At 38.8% G+C, this 18,105-nt stretch overlaps 2 protein-coding genes across 4 annotated transcripts in view; both read right to left on the bottom strand.

Annotated features, from left to right (window-relative positions):
* The window catches only part of PHTF1 (putative homeodomain transcription factor 1), a 30,719-nt gene extending 29,353 nt beyond the window's left edge, over nt 1-1,366 (bottom strand). For 2 of the 3 annotated variants that reach the window (XM_061631970.1, XM_061631972.1), the window contains exons 1-2: nt 1,170-1,365; nt 442-514 (exon numbers count right to left, since the gene is read on the bottom strand). In XM_061631970.1, the coding sequence (XP_061487954.1) occupies nt 442-483 (42 nt within the window). In that variant the 5' untranslated portion in view covers nt 484-514; nt 1,170-1,365. Of the gene's footprint in view, nt 1-441; nt 515-1,169 lie in introns of all 3 variants that reach the window. The other variant, XM_061631971.1, reaches the window with a different exon arrangement.
* A 10,223-nt stretch (nt 1,367-11,589) lies between these two features.
* The window catches only part of RSBN1 (round spermatid basic protein 1), a 50,515-nt gene continuing 43,999 nt past the window's right edge, over nt 11,590-18,105 (bottom strand). The window contains exons 4-7 of the mRNA XM_061631968.1: nt 17,613-17,755; nt 15,088-15,255; nt 14,143-14,251; nt 11,590-12,493 (exon numbers count right to left, since the gene is read on the bottom strand). Of these exons, the coding sequence (XP_061487952.1) occupies nt 12,131-12,493; nt 14,143-14,251; nt 15,088-15,255; nt 17,613-17,755 (783 nt within the window). The 3' untranslated portion in view covers nt 11,590-12,130. The remainder of the gene's footprint in view (nt 12,494-14,142; nt 14,252-15,087; nt 15,256-17,612; nt 17,756-18,105) is intronic.

The raw sequence follows: 18,105 nt of genomic DNA, 5'->3' as shown, positions 1-18,105 counted from the left end.
ATGCTGAAAGGCTCAGGGGAAATTAGAATGCATCATACATCAAAGATGATACTTAAACAAACTACATACATAATTATACTTCATGCTTGCACCATAATTGTCACACCACCTAAATTGCCCACCCAACTTACAGAAATCAAACCAACAGTGCAATCCTATGCATGTTTACCCAAAAGTAAGTCCTACAGAATGCAGTGGGGCTTACTCCCAGGTAAGTGTGCATAGGATCACAGTCTGAAACACCTACAGTAACTTGGTAGCAGTAGAAACAAAAACAAAAAATGCTAGTTTGCAGTACCATGTTCGAAACAAATATGAAAATTCTATGGACCCCCTCCCCCCCTTTATGGTAGAGTTTTAATTATAGACAACATAAGAAAGAAACCGCATGCATCTGTTCAAAGAATGAAAATGAGTCAAAACACAAGTATCATGACTGACCTTTTTTTGGTACCAAGCAATGGCATCTTCATTTGAGGCCATCTAGCATCTCCAAAATCGATAACCAAATTATCTGTATCAATATAAAGAAAGCTCATTATTCAAACCTAAGATCTTAAGCAGACATAAGAAACAAAGAGAGGGAAGGAGGGGCATCAAAAGTCTAGCCAACTGGTCCAAAGCCAGCCTAGAACATTCAGAGTTCCATTTTGGCTGGTGGTTTTAATCTTTTCTGTTTTGTAGATTATAGTTGGGCTGCTTTGTTTTTAAGGTTTATTTTTCCAAACAGTTTTAATAATAATTGTTGTGTGCTACTTCTGTCTTTTTAAACAGAAAAGTGAAAGAAAAGTTTCATTAAATAGATTTGCCTTATAAACTCCCAACGTTTAAGGATGCTTCAATGTGAAACCTTCTCTTGGACAGGCTTTTTGGAGACATTCCTGAATCAATATTGAGAAATGTTCAGGTTACCCCATAAGCACCCCTTCCAAATCTTTTCCTCATCTGAGTTTACTCGCAATCCTCACCCTAGCCAACCATTCCCACTTTATATCTTCTTTTTCGCACACTGCTATTATCTTCATCTCCTTAGCTTTATCTCTTCTTTTGCTCATCACATCAGTGTCCCAGTCCATTCTCCCATCTCATCCCTTTCCAGCCCCCTCCATGCTTTCACCGCACCACTTCACTCCCCGACCCGAGCCCGCCGCACCCGCCCGCCTCCATACCTAATCCCGCGAACTCCCCAAGGACCAGCACTTGACCTTCGCCGTTCAGAGCTTACTGTTACCATGGAAACGCGGAAAAGCTGAAGGGGAGACCAAGCTCCCCGATGGGGGAGAAGGCGCTCGACTGCATCTGCCTGAACCATCCTGCGAAGGCAGGCAGCATCAACCAAGCGCCGCATCCACCGCTTCTTTACAGTTCTTAAGGGACGTGGAAAGCAGACAACAGCAGTCGAGCGCCGAATCCAGGATGCAGATGCGTTGAGGAAGTAGGTCTGTAACCATCGTAACCAGTGGTGTGCTGGAGCGGCTCATACAGGCTCGCGAGAACCGATCGTTAAAGCTTCGAGAATTTTGCGAGCGTTTGTTAACAGAGGGAGCAGGCTTCTCCTCTGATTGGTGAACGAAAGACATGTGCCAGAAGCGTGAGCTTCTGGGCAGAGCTTGGAATAGTTACTTTTTTTGAACTACAACTCCCATCAGCTCAATCCAGTGGCCATGCTGGCTGGGGATGATGGGCGTTGTAGTTCAAAAAAAGTAACTATTCCACAGTCTGCTGATGGGCAGCTTTGCTCTTCCCTCGTGCTCTGTGTTAGGAGGCACGACGAAATGGAGAGAGAGGGGGGAAATGCTACCAGGGTGTAGGGAGAAAGCCAGAGGAGAAGGTAGCTGCAGAATGAGTGACGATGAGTGTGTGTGTTACCCTTTCTGGCTTGCAGGGGTGAACTTCGCACTTGCCCTACTGCCCCCCACCCCCGCTCTTTCGCCTCCCTGTCTGCCCCCGCAGCTCTGTTTCTGTCAACAGCTCAAGAAAAGTGAATGATGAAACAAGCCAATCCTGTAAGCACTGCTGACCTACCCCAACACCAAATTTGTTTTCTGCCTTTTTTGGGGTAGGGCTACAAATAACACAGCTCAGTGTAGTTTTAAGAAATATAATTATAGTGATTAGCATTACTCATTTTGAGATGGCAGCAATTCTTTTCATGCATTTTATGTTGTGCTATACAGGACTCTTTTTTTTAACCATTCTGGGCCAATCATGCAATGGAAATGTGCATGGTTTACAATTGTGCTGGGATTGTGGAATATTGCCAGAACTAGAGAGCAAAATGTAGCTGCTGTTAAAATAATCTTGATAATCTGAGGGCAAGTTTCTAGAACTAATGGTTCTGGTTTCTAATTATTGAATTGACACTGGCAATTGTTTGAAAACAGTAATTTTGACGGTCCCCCTAGGGTCTGTCAACAGGGCTAGCCAACATGGTGCCTTTTCATTGTTTTGGACTAAAACTCCCATGAGCCCCAACCAGCACTGCCAATTGTCAGGGATTATGGGAGATGTAGTCTACACCACCTGGAGGGCACCATATTGGCTACCTCTTCCCTAGAAACGGTACAAGAAAAATAATTCCACTACTAATAGGATGAAATGAGTGTGTTGCCCTTGGCTTAGAAGCCCATTTCAGAAGCCATCATATTGGGTGGTATTCAGTTAACACATCTAGTTAATGCAAGGATTTCCATTCGCACAACAAGACTCCTGCCTCAACCCTCTGCATTTCCCCTTTTCTTAAATCTATTCTGGAGTGTTGGGCAAACCTCTACAACAAATTTAGAGGGTGCATGGGGGAAGGAGAGGGGGGACGTCGTATCCTATCGCTCAAGCAAAAATCTTTCCACTGATGGGACCATGACTCAATACATTGGATACAAGCTATTATGTTAAATAGTGTTGATCATCAGTTCAAAGAGGACATAATGGAAGTCTAGATTTAGTCTTTCCCTTCCCCCCCCACCCTAAATGGATGGTAAGTGGTACTGAGCATAGCCTGACTGCTTCATTATTGGACTTTATGACTGATGGAAAACATGCATGTAGCATGCATGTAGCATGTGCATTTCCTCTTATTGGACTGAGTTGCGAGAGAAAGGGAAATGGAGACCAACAAGAAGTAATGTCAATATCCTACGCTAGTGGCAGAATTATTATTCATTTTTTAAAAAGTCTCCAGGGTCATGTATGTCAAGCATAACTCAATTAATTTTTGAGACTAACAAATTTCCCTTTGTGTTCTGTTATTTTATATCTGTGTAATTAAACCCTGATAGTTATTGAAAACTTCCATCCTGATTAATATATTTATTTATTAATTAAACATTTATATACTGTTGGATTGTAAGAACTCTAAGAGTTTTACAAAACACATTAAAATTATCGATAAAACAGTTAAAAACACTTAGAAACATTTTTAAACGAATTAAAAACAGCAACAGACAAAAAACCCCACAAACATCAGCATCTATGTATCTGGATAGGCTTGCCTAAACAAAAAAGTTTTAAGCAGGCGCTGAAAAGGCATTTGCCTATAACGAAGGCATTTGCCTAATGTCAATGATTAAAAAGAAAGGGCATATTTAATTTGTTATCTTGCAATCATTTTATTTCTTTTTTGCTCTCTTTTTTTAGTTTTGAGTGATTCACATCATGGTCAATTTTCTAATGTAATGCTCTAATTTTAGGCTCCTTGTATGGCTAAAAGACATCGATGAAGACTGCAGAGTGGTTCTAAGGCAACCAGGTATGAGAGTTCAGAAATTTGTTATGTGCCTTCAAGTTGATTACAACTTATGGCGACCCTATGAATCAGCGACCTCCAATAGCATGTTATAAACTACCCTGTTCAGATCTTGTAAGTTCAGGTCTGTGGCTTCCTTTATGGAATCAACCCATTTCTTGTTTGGTCTTCCTCTTTTTCTACTCCCTTCTGTTTTTCCCAGCATTATTGTCTGTTCTAGTGAATCATGTCTTCTCATTATGCGTCCAAAGTATGACAACCTCAGTTTCATCATTTTAGCTGCTAGTGACAGTTCTGGTTTAATTTGTTCTAACACCCAGTTATTTGTCTTTTTCTCAGTCCATGGTATGCACAAAACACTCCTCCAACACCACATTTCAAATGAGTTGATTTTTCTCTTATCTTCTTTTTTCACTGTCCAACTTTCGCATCCACACATAGAGACTGGAAATACCATGGTCTGAATGATCCTGAGTTTAGTGTTCAGTGATACATCTTTGCATTTGAGGACCTTTTCTATAGTTCTCTCATAGCTGCCCTCCCCAGTTCTAGCCTTCTTCTCATTTCTTGACTATTGCCTCCATTTTGGTTAATGACTGTGCCAAGGTATTGATAATCCTTGACAAGTTCAATGTCCTCATTATCAACGTTGAAGTTACATAAATCTTGTTATCATTACTTTAGTCGTCTTGACGTTCAGCTGTAGTCCTGCTTTTGTGCTTTCCTCTTTAACTTTCATCAGCATTCATTTCAGATCATTACTGGTTTCTGCTAGTAGTATGGTATCATCTACATATCTTAAATAATTGATATTTCTCCCTCAGTTTTCACACCTCCTTTATCTTGGGCCAATCCTGCTTTCCATACAATGTGTTCTGCGTACAGATTAAACAAATAGGATGATAAAATACAGCCCTGTCTCACACCCTTTCCAACAGGGAACCAATTGGTTTCTCCATATTCTGTCCTTACACTAGCTTCTTGTCCAGAGTATAGGTTGCGCATCAGAACAATCAGATACTGTGGTACCCCCATTTCTTTTAAAACTGTTCCATAGTTTTTTGTGATCTACACAATCAAAGACTTTGCTGTAATCTATAAAGCACAGGGTGATTTTCTTCTGAAATACCTTGGTCCGTTCCATTATCCAGCGTATGCTTGCAATATGATCTCTGGTGCCTCTTACCTTTCTAAATCCAGCTTGGATTTTCTTTTTCCGGCGAGCTGATTGTTAAACATTTACCAGCACACCACTGTCTGTAACCGTCCAGTGTAGCAGCACGTCTTGGAATGAACAGTGTGAAGAAGTGCATGATACTTGAATGGAGGAATATTGGGTCATTGGCTAGATTTTTGGGGCGGAGCGGGGGTTGAGATACCGGCAAGCAAGAATAGACTCTGGAAAAGTAAAGGTCCCACCAGAGCAAAAACTAAAGGTTCATTAACGACAGAAAGTTTAAAGTTAATGAACCTTCCGTTTTGATGGAAATTAGCCTGCGATAGTGACAGTTATTGGCGCTTGCATAGGACTTATTAGATATATGAAACATATTTTAGCCCTGCCAGCCAAAACTTACCTTCCAAGTGTGTAAAGTCAACAGAGGACTCTGTTGGCCCCCTTTCCAGCAGCAATGCTTATCATGAATACGGCACCAGATCAAATATTTGGTAGGAAGTTGTTTTGTAATCATAAATAAATAAAAAAGACTGCACCTAGCGGGGGGGGGAAGGTACATCAAGTATGTTTGCCTAGCTTCATACAAGTGTGTCTCTTAGTTCCATAAATAATAGTCCTAAAGCTCCAAACCTGTATTTACTACTATACAAGAATAAGGTGTAGTTCATGTATAATCCTGTGCAGCAGCTCTGTCAACTGTACAGTTGTAGGCTTGGAGACTGATCCTGTTCCTGTGTTTAGTCAGAATGGGACTCATCGCCCATGCACCCACAGGTATGATTGATGCAAGAGCCTGGTAATGTAGTCTTACGAGGCTACGTGTGACTTTTAACCACTCCCCATAGTGCCTGGTGGTGTAGTTTTTAAGGTGTTGGACTACGACCACCTAGGGGACCAGGGTTCGAATCCCCACACAGCCATGAAGCTCACTGGGTGACCTTGGGCCAGTCATTGCCTCTCAGCCTCAGAGGAAGGCAATAGTAAACACCCTTTGAATACCGCTTACCATGAAAACCCTACTCATAGGGTCACCATAAGTCGGAATCGACTTGAAGATAGTCCATTTCCAGTTCATAGTTCCTGCCATTTAGGCTCATCAGTGCTTTTGCTAGCACTGCTTTTGGCTTTAGGTATCCAAGAAGTCAATTTGAGAGGTTGTATCTTCACCTTTTAAAAGAACTGAGGCAGTGGGACATGATGTAGAAGTTATAGCCCCATTCACCCCTACCAGGTGTAAGTTAGCACAGGTCTAGCTTTAGCCCAGGGTAAGCCGGAGGGGAATGAGAGCAGTAGAACTATTGCATCATCTCTTGCTGAGCCTGTGCTTCAAAGATATCTGGCATCATAGAATAGTAGAGTTGGAAGTGGCCTATAAGGCCATCAATGCAGGAATCCAAATCAAAGCATTCTTGACAGATGGCTGTCCATCTGCCTCTTGAATGCCTCCAGTAGGGATGTGATGCGGCAATTCTATTTTCCCAAATACTTTTGAAAAATCAAAGCATTGTGCTCTTCAGACTTATAAAAGACACACTTTTGAATTTATCATATATACAACAATTACAGCACAGAAAAGTCAGCAGTATTTAACCCCCTTCTCAAAATACACTATAGATGTTTGTTTCCAGTACCTATGTTTAGTCAGAATGGGGTTCATCGCCCATGCTCCTGCACTGGAACAGTCTGTAGCTCACAAGGACTAATTAGCAGACAGTAATAAGTTCTAAATTATAAGCTTCCAAGGTCCTGCCTGATTTATTCCACCCTGCCTAATGTTCTAATAGTCTTTCTGCCAAACAGCAGTTTTCAGTAAGGACAAATCAGACTTGTTTATTAAAAAAATACTTTACAGGGGGGAAATCTATGCATTCCAATGTACTATTTGTTTTTACAAAGAAATAACTTTTAACAGTTTGATACGCTTGTACAGTCAGCTACTAAAAGAAATGCACTGTGTTAAGAAGATTATTCACAGAGGCTTAAAATTTTCCCATCAGTTTACACCATTATAAAAACCTCTTTAAAACACTTGCTAAATGTCAATAAATATACTAAGGCCACACAAAGCAAAAAACAGTCTTCCAGACAATTGTACATATCCTCTATATGCAAAGACCTTTGATATATTAAAAGCACAGAAAAATATCTTAGCTGCCAATCAAAACTGAATGTAATCACAAAACACTACACAAATCTATTTTATACAACAAGTAAAGATAAGTACAAGTATTTGCTTAGACAGAATTGAAAGTGCTATATTAAGAGAAGCCCCTTTTCAACTACATGTGCTGTTGGGTCCTAAAACTATTATGTATATCAATGGAAGGCCATAACATTATTGGAAAGTTGTTTATTGGACCAACATAAATTTTATCTACAGTACAAAGCTTTCAGGAGCTGAAGCAACCCCACTCATAGCAACCTTCAAACACAACCAATATGGCTATAAATAGTCAGCATTTATAAAGGAAATAAGAGTGCAGTCCTGCCAACATTAAACACATTTAGTTCCACTGATTAGAGAGTCCAGCTTATCTCCCATTCAAAATAAAAGGAACTTAAAAGTGCTTAACCTTGGGCTGGATGTGCCCCAGGTGAAAAGGGCTTACCACTAAATATATTCAAGCATGTGAATGGCAGCATGAGAAAAACAGAAACAAATTATGTCCATCCTAAGGCTCTTGACAACAAATGAAATTTCCTATCTCCTGACACACAGCTACATCCTTACATACAGAAAACTATCCACAAAACAAGAGCCCTTTTACCGTATGGGAAAACCTGTATGATAAAGATAAGTCTCCCTTAAATATCAGAAGAATACTCCACATGTTCCATCTTCATGGAAGAGAACTTGTCAGTTATTTACAAAATAGATTTATGCTCAGAAATATTTGAGGGGGATGTGAAATGCTTAGTTCACTTATTTCTTGATTTTACTTTTGCTGCTTTGCTGAATGGATCAGTGGCCCAATACAACCATTCACTGAACACAAATTAATACTCTTCTTTGGTCCTTAAGAAAGGAACAATGGGATTGTTAATAGTAAACACAGCTGCTCAGGAACTTCGGTCAAGAACCCTATTTGTGCAACTACTAGTAGTTCCCAACTCTTTACAGTCCTAACATGAGACAGGATATACTGTATAACTGGTATCCAACAAATATAGAAATCTGATGGAGAATAGTCTACTCAGTTGGACAATGACCTTCAATAAAATAAATATAAAAATCATTCTGCTTTTGAACTTTCTCCATTTTGTAACTATATGTATTCATATGCTCTATAATTTATAAGATAAAATTTCCTGTTAATTATCTAGGCATTCAAGAATCCATTAAGCTAGCAAGATAAATTTCTGAAATCTTCACATCAATGCAAGTTGTTACTTCCCAATATCTTCCTGGATATTAAACTGCTAAAAATATCTTTTATTTCTCTGAGAGCTAAAGGCTGTATGTTCACCAAACAAACAGTCATCTGAACAATATGAACCCAGTCATCTGTCACTCATATTTTTCAGGTCCCTAGGATTAGTTATTGTTCTTAATGCAAATATTTGATTTAGCCTTCCCCTTACCCAAACTCAATAGATTTATCACCATATTCATCTTAGGTGCCATTATTGTTCCTATTAAAAGAACATCTAGGCAGGTATCTAGAGCAGCCTTTCCCAACCGGTGTGCCTCCAGATGTTGTTGGACCACAACTCCCATCAGCCTCAGCCAGCATTGCCAATGGCTGAGGCTGATGGGAGTTGTGGTCCAACAACATCTGGAGGCACACCGGTTGGGAAAGGCTGATCTAGAAGGCCATTCACTCCATGGAGCTTTTCAGCCTTTTCTCCCACTGCAGCCCCTTGTTTCCCCAGAAAATCCATTCATGAATCTCAGGGCACTCTCTAGAAACAGCCCAACATGACAAAAAGGCTGCATACAGAAAGGGAGATCAGCCCAGTTCCAGTGTGTGGACAGACCTCTTTGGTAACTTGGACCTAGAATTTTAAAGTAATGACAATTGGTGCTTCTGGACTGTTTTAAAGATGTTGCAAAAGTACTTCTGTAAAAGATAATGGGTTGGATCCAAACTTGCTCCTCTGAAAACAGAAGGACTCATTGTCACGGAGGAAACTAGGATACTGTGTGGACTCAGCACTAGAGGAAGGGGGATTTTTCTCTTGCACCACTTCCCACTTCAGAGGGTATCCCAATCTTTCAGAACTTTTCAGGGGGCATGGGGCTGTACCGGGAAGAAGGAATTGGAGTCAATTACTTCCCTGCCCTTCCTTCCTCCATCACAAGCAGAACCCTGTGGAGCATGATTCTTGATCCAAACCAATGAACATAAAATGAAATTAAGATAAATGAACAGAACAGAAAGATGTTTGCAGTCTCTTTAAATGTTTGAAAGGTATCTATTCAAAATGCTGTGTGCTGTAACATATAACACAGCATCATTTCAACACTAAAATCTTGAACTAGTAAAGCATAGAACATTTGTCCAAGATTCTCCATCTACTTAAGCTTTTTCTTGATAGTTTGGTAAGCAGCATGGGGGGAGAAGAGGTCATGAATGATTGCAGGGTGTATTTCCATTCTAAAGCAAGCTTCTGCTGTACTTTATGCCTAATGCTATAATTTAATGTGTACATGAAAACTTACATCTGCTGTTTCCATCTTAATTCTAGGTCATGTTCTAAACCACTACTAAAACCACTTCCACACATAATGCTAGAAACCATGATTCAGGACTAAGTGCATGAGCAGGAATGAGCCAAAGCAAAGGTTTATGTTCATGCACTTTACCCTCCCCCATGGCCAGGAAAAGGACTCCACCAGCTTTTAGTTTTACTTTCCTCTCTTCTCACCATGTGTGAAGCAGTGACCAACAGCAGTTTAGCAACCAACCATTGTTGCAAGTCAGGATTCCTGGTTAGCACAGGATTCTTTGATAAATTTGACAGAAGTTCTCCCAGCCCCAGAGGAGGAGGAACCAAGCCTGAAAGCTTAGCTCACTGAGGATTGTCCATGCAATCATAGTTTAGCGTTTCATGGGAATGTGCCCTGTGAGTACAGATTGTTAGAATTTGTTAGCTTAACTTTCAGAAGTTTTATTTAAGGACAAAGCGATTACCGGTTTCCCTTCAGCTCTTTTCAATTTTTTCCAGTTCCTGAGTGATTATACACAGTGCTGTTTTACATGTGACAGTTACCCATGCTAAGTTGTAAAGACTAAAGTTATATTTGCTGATATAAGCTATTTGCAATGCATGGGTGAAGGGAAATCAATGCTTGGAAGACTAGTAAAATGAATGGAAGAGAAATGCAAGAATAAAGATGGACTTGGTCAAATGTAAATCATGCACTGAAACTTGTATTGCCTGTGAAGAATTTTACTTTGCACAGCCCATTAAAGCTTATGAAAATTCTTCTGGACAAGAGTAAAAAAGTGGAAAAAGCCAGAGTACACAGGGGTTATCATCTGAACCAGTATTGGTCAATCTAGAATTTTGTCAAGATTAAAAGCCACACTCCTGCATAAAAACACATTACCTTTTGTAAAAAGATTTGTATCCTAACACCTTATTTACACAGATTACTTAACAAGTCACCACCACTCCAATCTAAAAACTCATTTTAAGTTGAATATTTTCTATTTGTCTTCAATGCAATACATATAAATGTATCAGGAGTAATGCCAGTTCTATAGAAATCACTGCAGTATTTTCTGATTCTTTTGCTATTGGTTTAAAACTGTGTCCTCTATGCAGAGGTACTAATATGCATATAATCTACACAAAATAATATTGCACAAAGTAATTGCTATTATAAACAGATTAAGATTTGCAATTTTTTCAAAAATATTGATAAAGATGTATTGAAATAAACACAGCTGCTTTCTTTCCTTCCACTGGTATAGTGTTGCAGACCTCCTCCTACCCCAAAATAACAGAGTGGTTTATTGACAACTTTGATTACATCTTAATTAAGGTTACATCCTATATGTGAGGGGCCCACTTCTTCTAGTACTCAATATAAATGTAATTCATCATACAGATAATGAAAGTTGACTATAGTTAACGTTGGAAAATATTGTACGAGTGCTAAACAATCTTGCTGAAGATCCTGAACATATTAGCATGTGTTATTTAATCTTCCAACATAGCACTAGGGTACCCAAGGATTACATGTGGAAATAGTAGTACATATGTGATAATTCTTGTGAAACAGCAAATAGAATTTTTGACAATAAAGGCAACCAATATATATTGTTAAGCCTACTCTACTGGATTAAGTGCATCAATGCAAAGGAGAAGATGGTTTCCACCTCAGAGCTTGCTGTGAATTAAACAAGCCACCAAGTTGGTTAGAATATTGTAAAGCCTTAAAGTGCTCAAATATAGCAGTTTCCTCAGGAAGACTGCCAACAGTTACTTTCATTAGACACTAGCATTATATTTTGCAGTCAGGGAAAATACTAAAAAGTAATATTCCCACATATGTTAAAAGCAGAGGTGTGGGAAATGTTAGTCGCTACATTTCAACAAGATCATACTCTGCAACTAATCTCAGACATCAACTTCTTTGTGAATGTGTTGATAAGCAATTAAGGATCAATCTATGCTGCTGGTAACTTGAGCTTTTTCCAGGCTTTCAAAGTCTCTCACACAAAAATGTCATTGATAATTAAAAGTGCTGTGCTTTCTCTTTCATTCAAGCCATTAATCAAATGGGAGAGTCACTCTGTGACTTCTCCACAGAAACCAACACTTTTATGCTGAAAGCGAAAGATAAAATAGATGGAGGAGTATCATTTTTACCAAGTGTTAAATACTTGATGCTCCTGAAGGGGAAAAATATTGTGGAGATGTTGTACAACAAAAAACATAGTTCACTACTACATGCTGTACTAAGGGAATAAAATACAACTCTAACTTTGCATAATCTGTGTAAAAAAGATATGCCTGACATTTTGGAATGTCACCTTTCTTTATAGAATTATAGGCAAGATTTCTCCAATAAAACATAACCAGTTATAAAACTATAACTTCACATCAAAAATTTAAAAAGCTGTTTAAAAATGTATATGATTATGTACATATCACACAAGAGAGCACATACAATCATCCTGTGGATTGTGTTGCTGATCTGATTCTAGTTTAAAAACTGCAAGGGGCCGAACCATCTTATCTTGTTGCAGGACAAGTCATGACAGAGATGATAATAACGATGGTGATGCCACTGTTGCAGTCTGTACTTCTGTTCCTACTTCTTCAGACTCCTTTTTCATAAGCATACATTGATCTTCACCTTCGGATTTAGTCTTGTCACAGATGCTTGTGTCCGTATTTGAAATGCTTTCTGTACTTTGAGAATTTTCCCCTGCAGGATGGTACTGTTTGAGTCTTATATGCCAAGCTAAACTACAGACAGCTGACACTGTCTTGAACTGATGAATGACATTTCTAGGGATGAAGTAGATGTCATTGTCACATAGCTGAATTCTAGCATAGCGAATCCCTTCTCGTCTCATTTGGTTTAGCTTAGCTTCATCAACCCATTGAACACACTGAGGGAGTAAAGAAGCAAAGAGGTAAACCAGATTGCAAGGCCCAAAAATGAGCATTTAGCGTTCAGTACATGTATTTTGCCTTACAGCCTTTTGTCATTTATTAGCCACAATGTTAGGGAAAAGTCTTAACATATTAAAATGTCATAAAAACTAACAGTCTTAAATTTGAGCTGCTACTACTACACTAATGAGTACAAGATTTGGTGCAGCTTAAACAGTTTGTGTGCACAGACATACATTAATTTAGCAAAAGCAAGCAGATAAATTTCCATGGTGGTAGGAGCCAAGCAGGTAGATACACATTATACCAGGTTCAGGCAAGGTAGATATACATTATACTAGGTTCAGGCAAGTGAAGAACTGTCAAAACTTCCAATTCATAAGCTTGAGCTTTGAACTATCTGTCACAGATTAATTGTGAAACACTAACTTGCCCACAATCAATCTGAATTGACTGCTCAAAACCTCTTCCTGATCAGCTCAAGGTCTTTCAGTTCTCAACATTTTACTTTAAACTTGTATCCCACTTTTCAAAATGATTTTTCGAAGTGCTTTCACCAAATAGAATGCATATACAAAACAAATCAAATAAAGACAAGTATAAAAATACAACAAAATCAATTTAAAAACTGCAAAGATAAAATTTCTTCCATAACTAAAAAAGTGTTCAAAATCTATCTAAAAATAGGGAAGAGAGGGAACTTGTCATATCTGTCTGGGGAGATTATTCTACAGCTATGATGCCACCAGTGAGAAGACCCTGCCCCTAATTAAATTTTTGATATAAGAGGTGCTGCATTAAAAATCTTAAGGCTTGGCCAATTCATATAGTTCTGTTCCTGTAATGCCTCATTACAAAGCCAATGTTTAAATTGGCTCAGGGCTGCACATTGCACAAGCACTAGAACTTGAGAACACACAAGAACCATGCACATACAGAGAGAGAGATGTCTGCCCACTAACAGGGCAAAAGCATAAATCAAAGCTTAAGCTGCACTTTTAAGGAACTGAATCCAGTTACAATTTGGCAAAATCTAGATCAGCCTTTCCCAGTCTTTGGGTCCCCAGATGTTGCAAGACTACAACTCCCATCAGCCCCAGCGAACATGGCCAATGGTCAGGAGTTGTGGGAACTCTAGTCCAGCAACATCTGGGGACCAAAGGTTGGGAAAGGCTAATCTAGATGATGGTGCAGAAGTTGGCCAGAGTAGTGGAATGAAATTCTTGGAACTGATGTTTTTGTGTGCATATCATGTGTGGGAATTTCATGTGTATAGAAAGGAAAATACAATTGTTACAATGTACTAGATAAGGTATTTCTATTAAGTATTGGTACAAGGCACTGTTAAGGCAGTGTTCCCAATACTGCTCAACATACTCTGGTCAATGTGACTAGTCAATGTATGGTCCTGCTTGTGGCAGAGGAAAAAACTAGTATCTGGGCTGCTTCTACTCAGAATCCAATTACATGTTTGTCAAAATATAACATTATCTAGCAAAGAAATTGTGTTTCAAATTTGTATATCACATTCTGGAGAGCTCATTTCATATTCAAAGGGTGATCAATAATTGAGGAGCAGAGAGAAACTGACATTATGCCTTGGAACAATGTGCAAAGTAGAAGTTGCAACAAGAGTTTTGACTACCTGTGACACTGGAGGTTCATGCAGATCCAACTGAAGTCTTTGAACTACATCAGTGAAATCTTCAGCATGAAAACAAACTACATCTTTGGTTATACGAGGCTGGTCACTCCTAGAGAAATGAAAGTTTTTACAGTAAGTTGAAAATGTGCTATTAGACTTCTTGACATGTGGGGCCCATTTATACTCTAAATGACTGGGTCAGGGACCCACTCCCCAAGACCACTACACAACCATGTACACAGAAAACAAAAACCAATTTTCCTTCTATTTCATTAACTTGAGGAAGTCTATTATGACAAAGCTTGAGAGCCCCTGGTCTACAATAATGTGTTCAATACGAATGAAAAATTCCTGACAAATGCCATAAAATGTTAAGAGTTGGGAGATCAGTTGTAATGTTGATTTTTACAAGGGCTGGAAGGAGAGCAGCAGCACTGGGCCTACCTTCTCCGAGGAAGATGCAGCAAGTAAGTATCAGCCTTTTCATGAGTTTTCCTGTGTGATGCCTGCTTTTTCATCCTGCCTGATGGCCTATGCTGACAGCCTCAGATTACTCTAGGCCATGCAATCAGACCTGTAGCAATCCATGGCTAACTCAATCCAACTTTACCAAAGTGCCCAACTCTCCGAATAGGCCCAATTTGGCTCAGGACTAAGCTGAATCCGGTGCACAGCCCTAGTTTTTACACATGTTCTCTTTTCCTAAATATTCAAGCACAACATACTAGACACCTTTCTAAAAGAGAGTGAAGTGATAGCCACAACCTTTCCTCTTATTTGTAAGCCACAATCAAAAGAACGCACCATCAGGAACAGCCGTTTGGATTTTCTAAATTCTACATCACAATTCGGATTTTAAGTGTTTCTGAAGTGCCTGCTGCTAAGAATGAACTTTGTGGAAGTATGAACTGCCATGTGTATTCTGATTTGCTATACCACGCTTACCATTCACCAAACTGTACAGCTTTCAGCACTCCAACAGCAGCTGTACTCTGCCAGTCAAACCCTTGCCCAACATGATCTGCATGTGCTCTTGTTCTGTCTTCAAAGAGAACTTCACGGGGTTCACTGGTCCGAGGTAGATACTGGAGATTTTTTATTTCATTCATTGATCTATGAAGTGGGATAAAGAGAAAGAATTATGCAACAGTGGTACTAATACTGCCATATTAAAACAAGTTGAAAAAGATTTCCCTAGCTTCTGGTTCATTACTATAGAGATAGTAATTTGATATTTAGGAATTTAACTATAGTTTACTCAATTTAATCTAGACTAAAAAGAATGATAGCAACAAATCTCGTTGATATTCATGAGACTACGCAAGAATAAGTTTATGTAGTGTGTATTGTTATCATGTTCTGCCACTATTTTGGGTGGTTGTTTTGGTTGGGGTTTTTTTTAAAGAATGAAAGGCTCTGCATAATTTCTCTAGCACATCAAAATTTCAATAGCTCAAATATAAAACAGAAACTATATATATATATATATATATATATATATATATAATCAGAAACCTTTACTTCTCAAAAAAAAATCCTTAAACAGTGCCAACTCATACCACAAGAGCCCTCTTAAGGTGTTAAATTTAAGGGTAATAGTAATTGAGGCATGGAGCCATGTGCACCAGGGTTCCTGATTGTGGAGAGACTTTTAAAAAATGTGCAAGTGACTATGTTTACAAGCTCCCTTCAAACGTCAACCTTATATGCAGCAAGGTCAGGGATTCAGGGGCCAGTGCACATGGCCCCATCCCTCTAATATTACCATTTAATAACAGAAGAGGGCTAGAAAGTCATCAATATGGTGCCATTTTAAAAAGTTAACCATTTAATAAAATGCTCTACCTCTCTATACAAAAATCATGCCACTATGTCCAACTGTATGTATGAATTTCAAAGGCATTACAACGTCATAATGTGCACAGGCAGTGGTACATTCCAACTTAAATACCTATTTTCTGATGCAACCAGTCTTAGGAGGATAGTAAAAAAAAGCTCTCTACTCTCTGCAACATTTCAAACTTCAAAACAATGGCTGTATCCACTGGTGGTGGTGGTCTTTCAAATTCAGCCAATTTTTATGGTATGTAGCCTATGACCCTTACAACATGAATCACAAAAAATAAGAAAAACCAAAAGCAAGTTGAGATATCAGTTTTCAGAACTGCAAATCATCAAAGCTTAAAATTTAAAAGTTCCCAAAATCATTTAGATTTTAAAAAATCTCCTTGGCAGTCAATGCTTTTTTGGATCAGAAAAATAGCTCAACTTTTGTACTGCTAGTGTAAAAAGCTTCCCTATAGGTAACAAACTTGTCTTCACGGGCAGCAACCAATTTGGGAATTATCTACTGGAACATCTAAAAACCTCTGGAATGAATAGAGGAATCTATCCCCAGGTGAACTGTATAAACGGCAATAAAGAATACAGTGCACCATGTCTTCAACGTGGTCTGATCTGCATAATATGTGGTCTATTAAATAATGTACTGGTCACTTTCAAATCTGATCTGAGTAAATGGATGTCTAACAGGAAAAGACAGACAGCCCTTTTGTGGTCAGATTTAATTTTAATATACCAGACTGAGGACCTGGGATTCTTTATATATTCAAAGTCAATTTTACATCTTCAGGAAGAACTACAACAGATTTTATGGTTAGAAATATCCTGAAATGACAGAATGACAGTACGCTGCTGTGTGAAGCACCTCTCAATGCACTCAGATCAGTAGAAGATTGCATGAGGAAACATATGCAGAATTAAAGTCTTGTTTCTTCTTTATTACATTTATTCATCATGTTCCACAAAAGGTCTCACAGAGACACAATACAGCTTGACAATCATTTAAAAACCAGATCCATAGCAAAAATACAACAGAATAGAGAATATTTCTTGCATGTTTAAATTTTCTACCCTAACACCATAATTAAAGTTGTGGGACAAGATGGAGATCCTTTGCTCTCCAAAGCAAAAAGGACAAAAACTAGAGACAATGAAGACTAACTCCAAATTACGAAGCATTAATCAAGAAGGGAGAAACTACGTTTGCAGAACCAAAGTCCAATTATTATTATATGGCATCACCAGTATACACGGTACTTTACCAAACAGAGAGACAAGTCGCTGACTGAAGGAGTTCACAAATAGAAAACACTGGGGTGTTTCTGATTGTAAACTGTTTTAAATTGTTTTTAATGATTATTTTAAACTGTTGTTACCTGCCCTGAGACCTCAGGGTGAAGGGCAGGGAATAAATTGTTATATTATTGTTATTTAATTAATAATAACTAAGGCAGCAAAGATAGAGGAATAAGCATACAGTTCTGTAATACATAGTTACACCTAGTTTCAGTATGGAAGAAACTGATTTTGAGTATACAATCAGCTCAGCTAGAGACCAGAATCAGTAAAGAGTTATGGAGACTTGATCCTTATCTGAACTATAAAACTAAAAAATTAAGTAGTATTACCTCCGCCGTTTGAATGGTGACTTTGGCATATCAGCTGTTGGGATCATCTGTTCTCCTGGTCTTACCCACATTATGGGGCCATCATCACTTTGTGACCTGCATTGAAGTCTAAGGCTAGAAAGAGTACCCCAAGGCAAAGTCATCTGTATATCACAAAAGAAAACTGAGTCAGATGATCAACAAGGCAAAATGCTGCTGACCTCTGGTAAACAGAGGCTCAGTCTCCTTATTGAAAATAAGCTTTTATTTATTTACACACACACACACGGTTTTACAAAAAGACTAGGGTTCTACTACATGTATATGATCAATTCACTCAGTCATGGGGAAACAGCAGAAAAGAGGTGGGGAACCTCAGGCCGAGTGACTGAATTCTTACCAGACTGTCCGCAGGGCACATCCATATCTTCACCGCCATGGCTCTGCTTTGAGTCCTCCTCAAGTGCTTTTGCATGGTTGAAATGTCTCTTTGAACTATGGTAATGCCTCTTGC

Source organism: Rhineura floridana, chromosome 6 (genome assembly GCF_030035675.1).
Source record: "Rhineura floridana isolate rRhiFlo1 chromosome 6, rRhiFlo1.hap2, whole genome shotgun sequence".
Lineage (NCBI taxonomy): Eukaryota > Metazoa > Chordata > Lepidosauria > Squamata > Rhineuridae > Rhineura > Rhineura floridana.
Note: the sequence above shows the minus strand (reverse complement) of the source record. Positions and strands in the feature narration are given on the sequence as shown.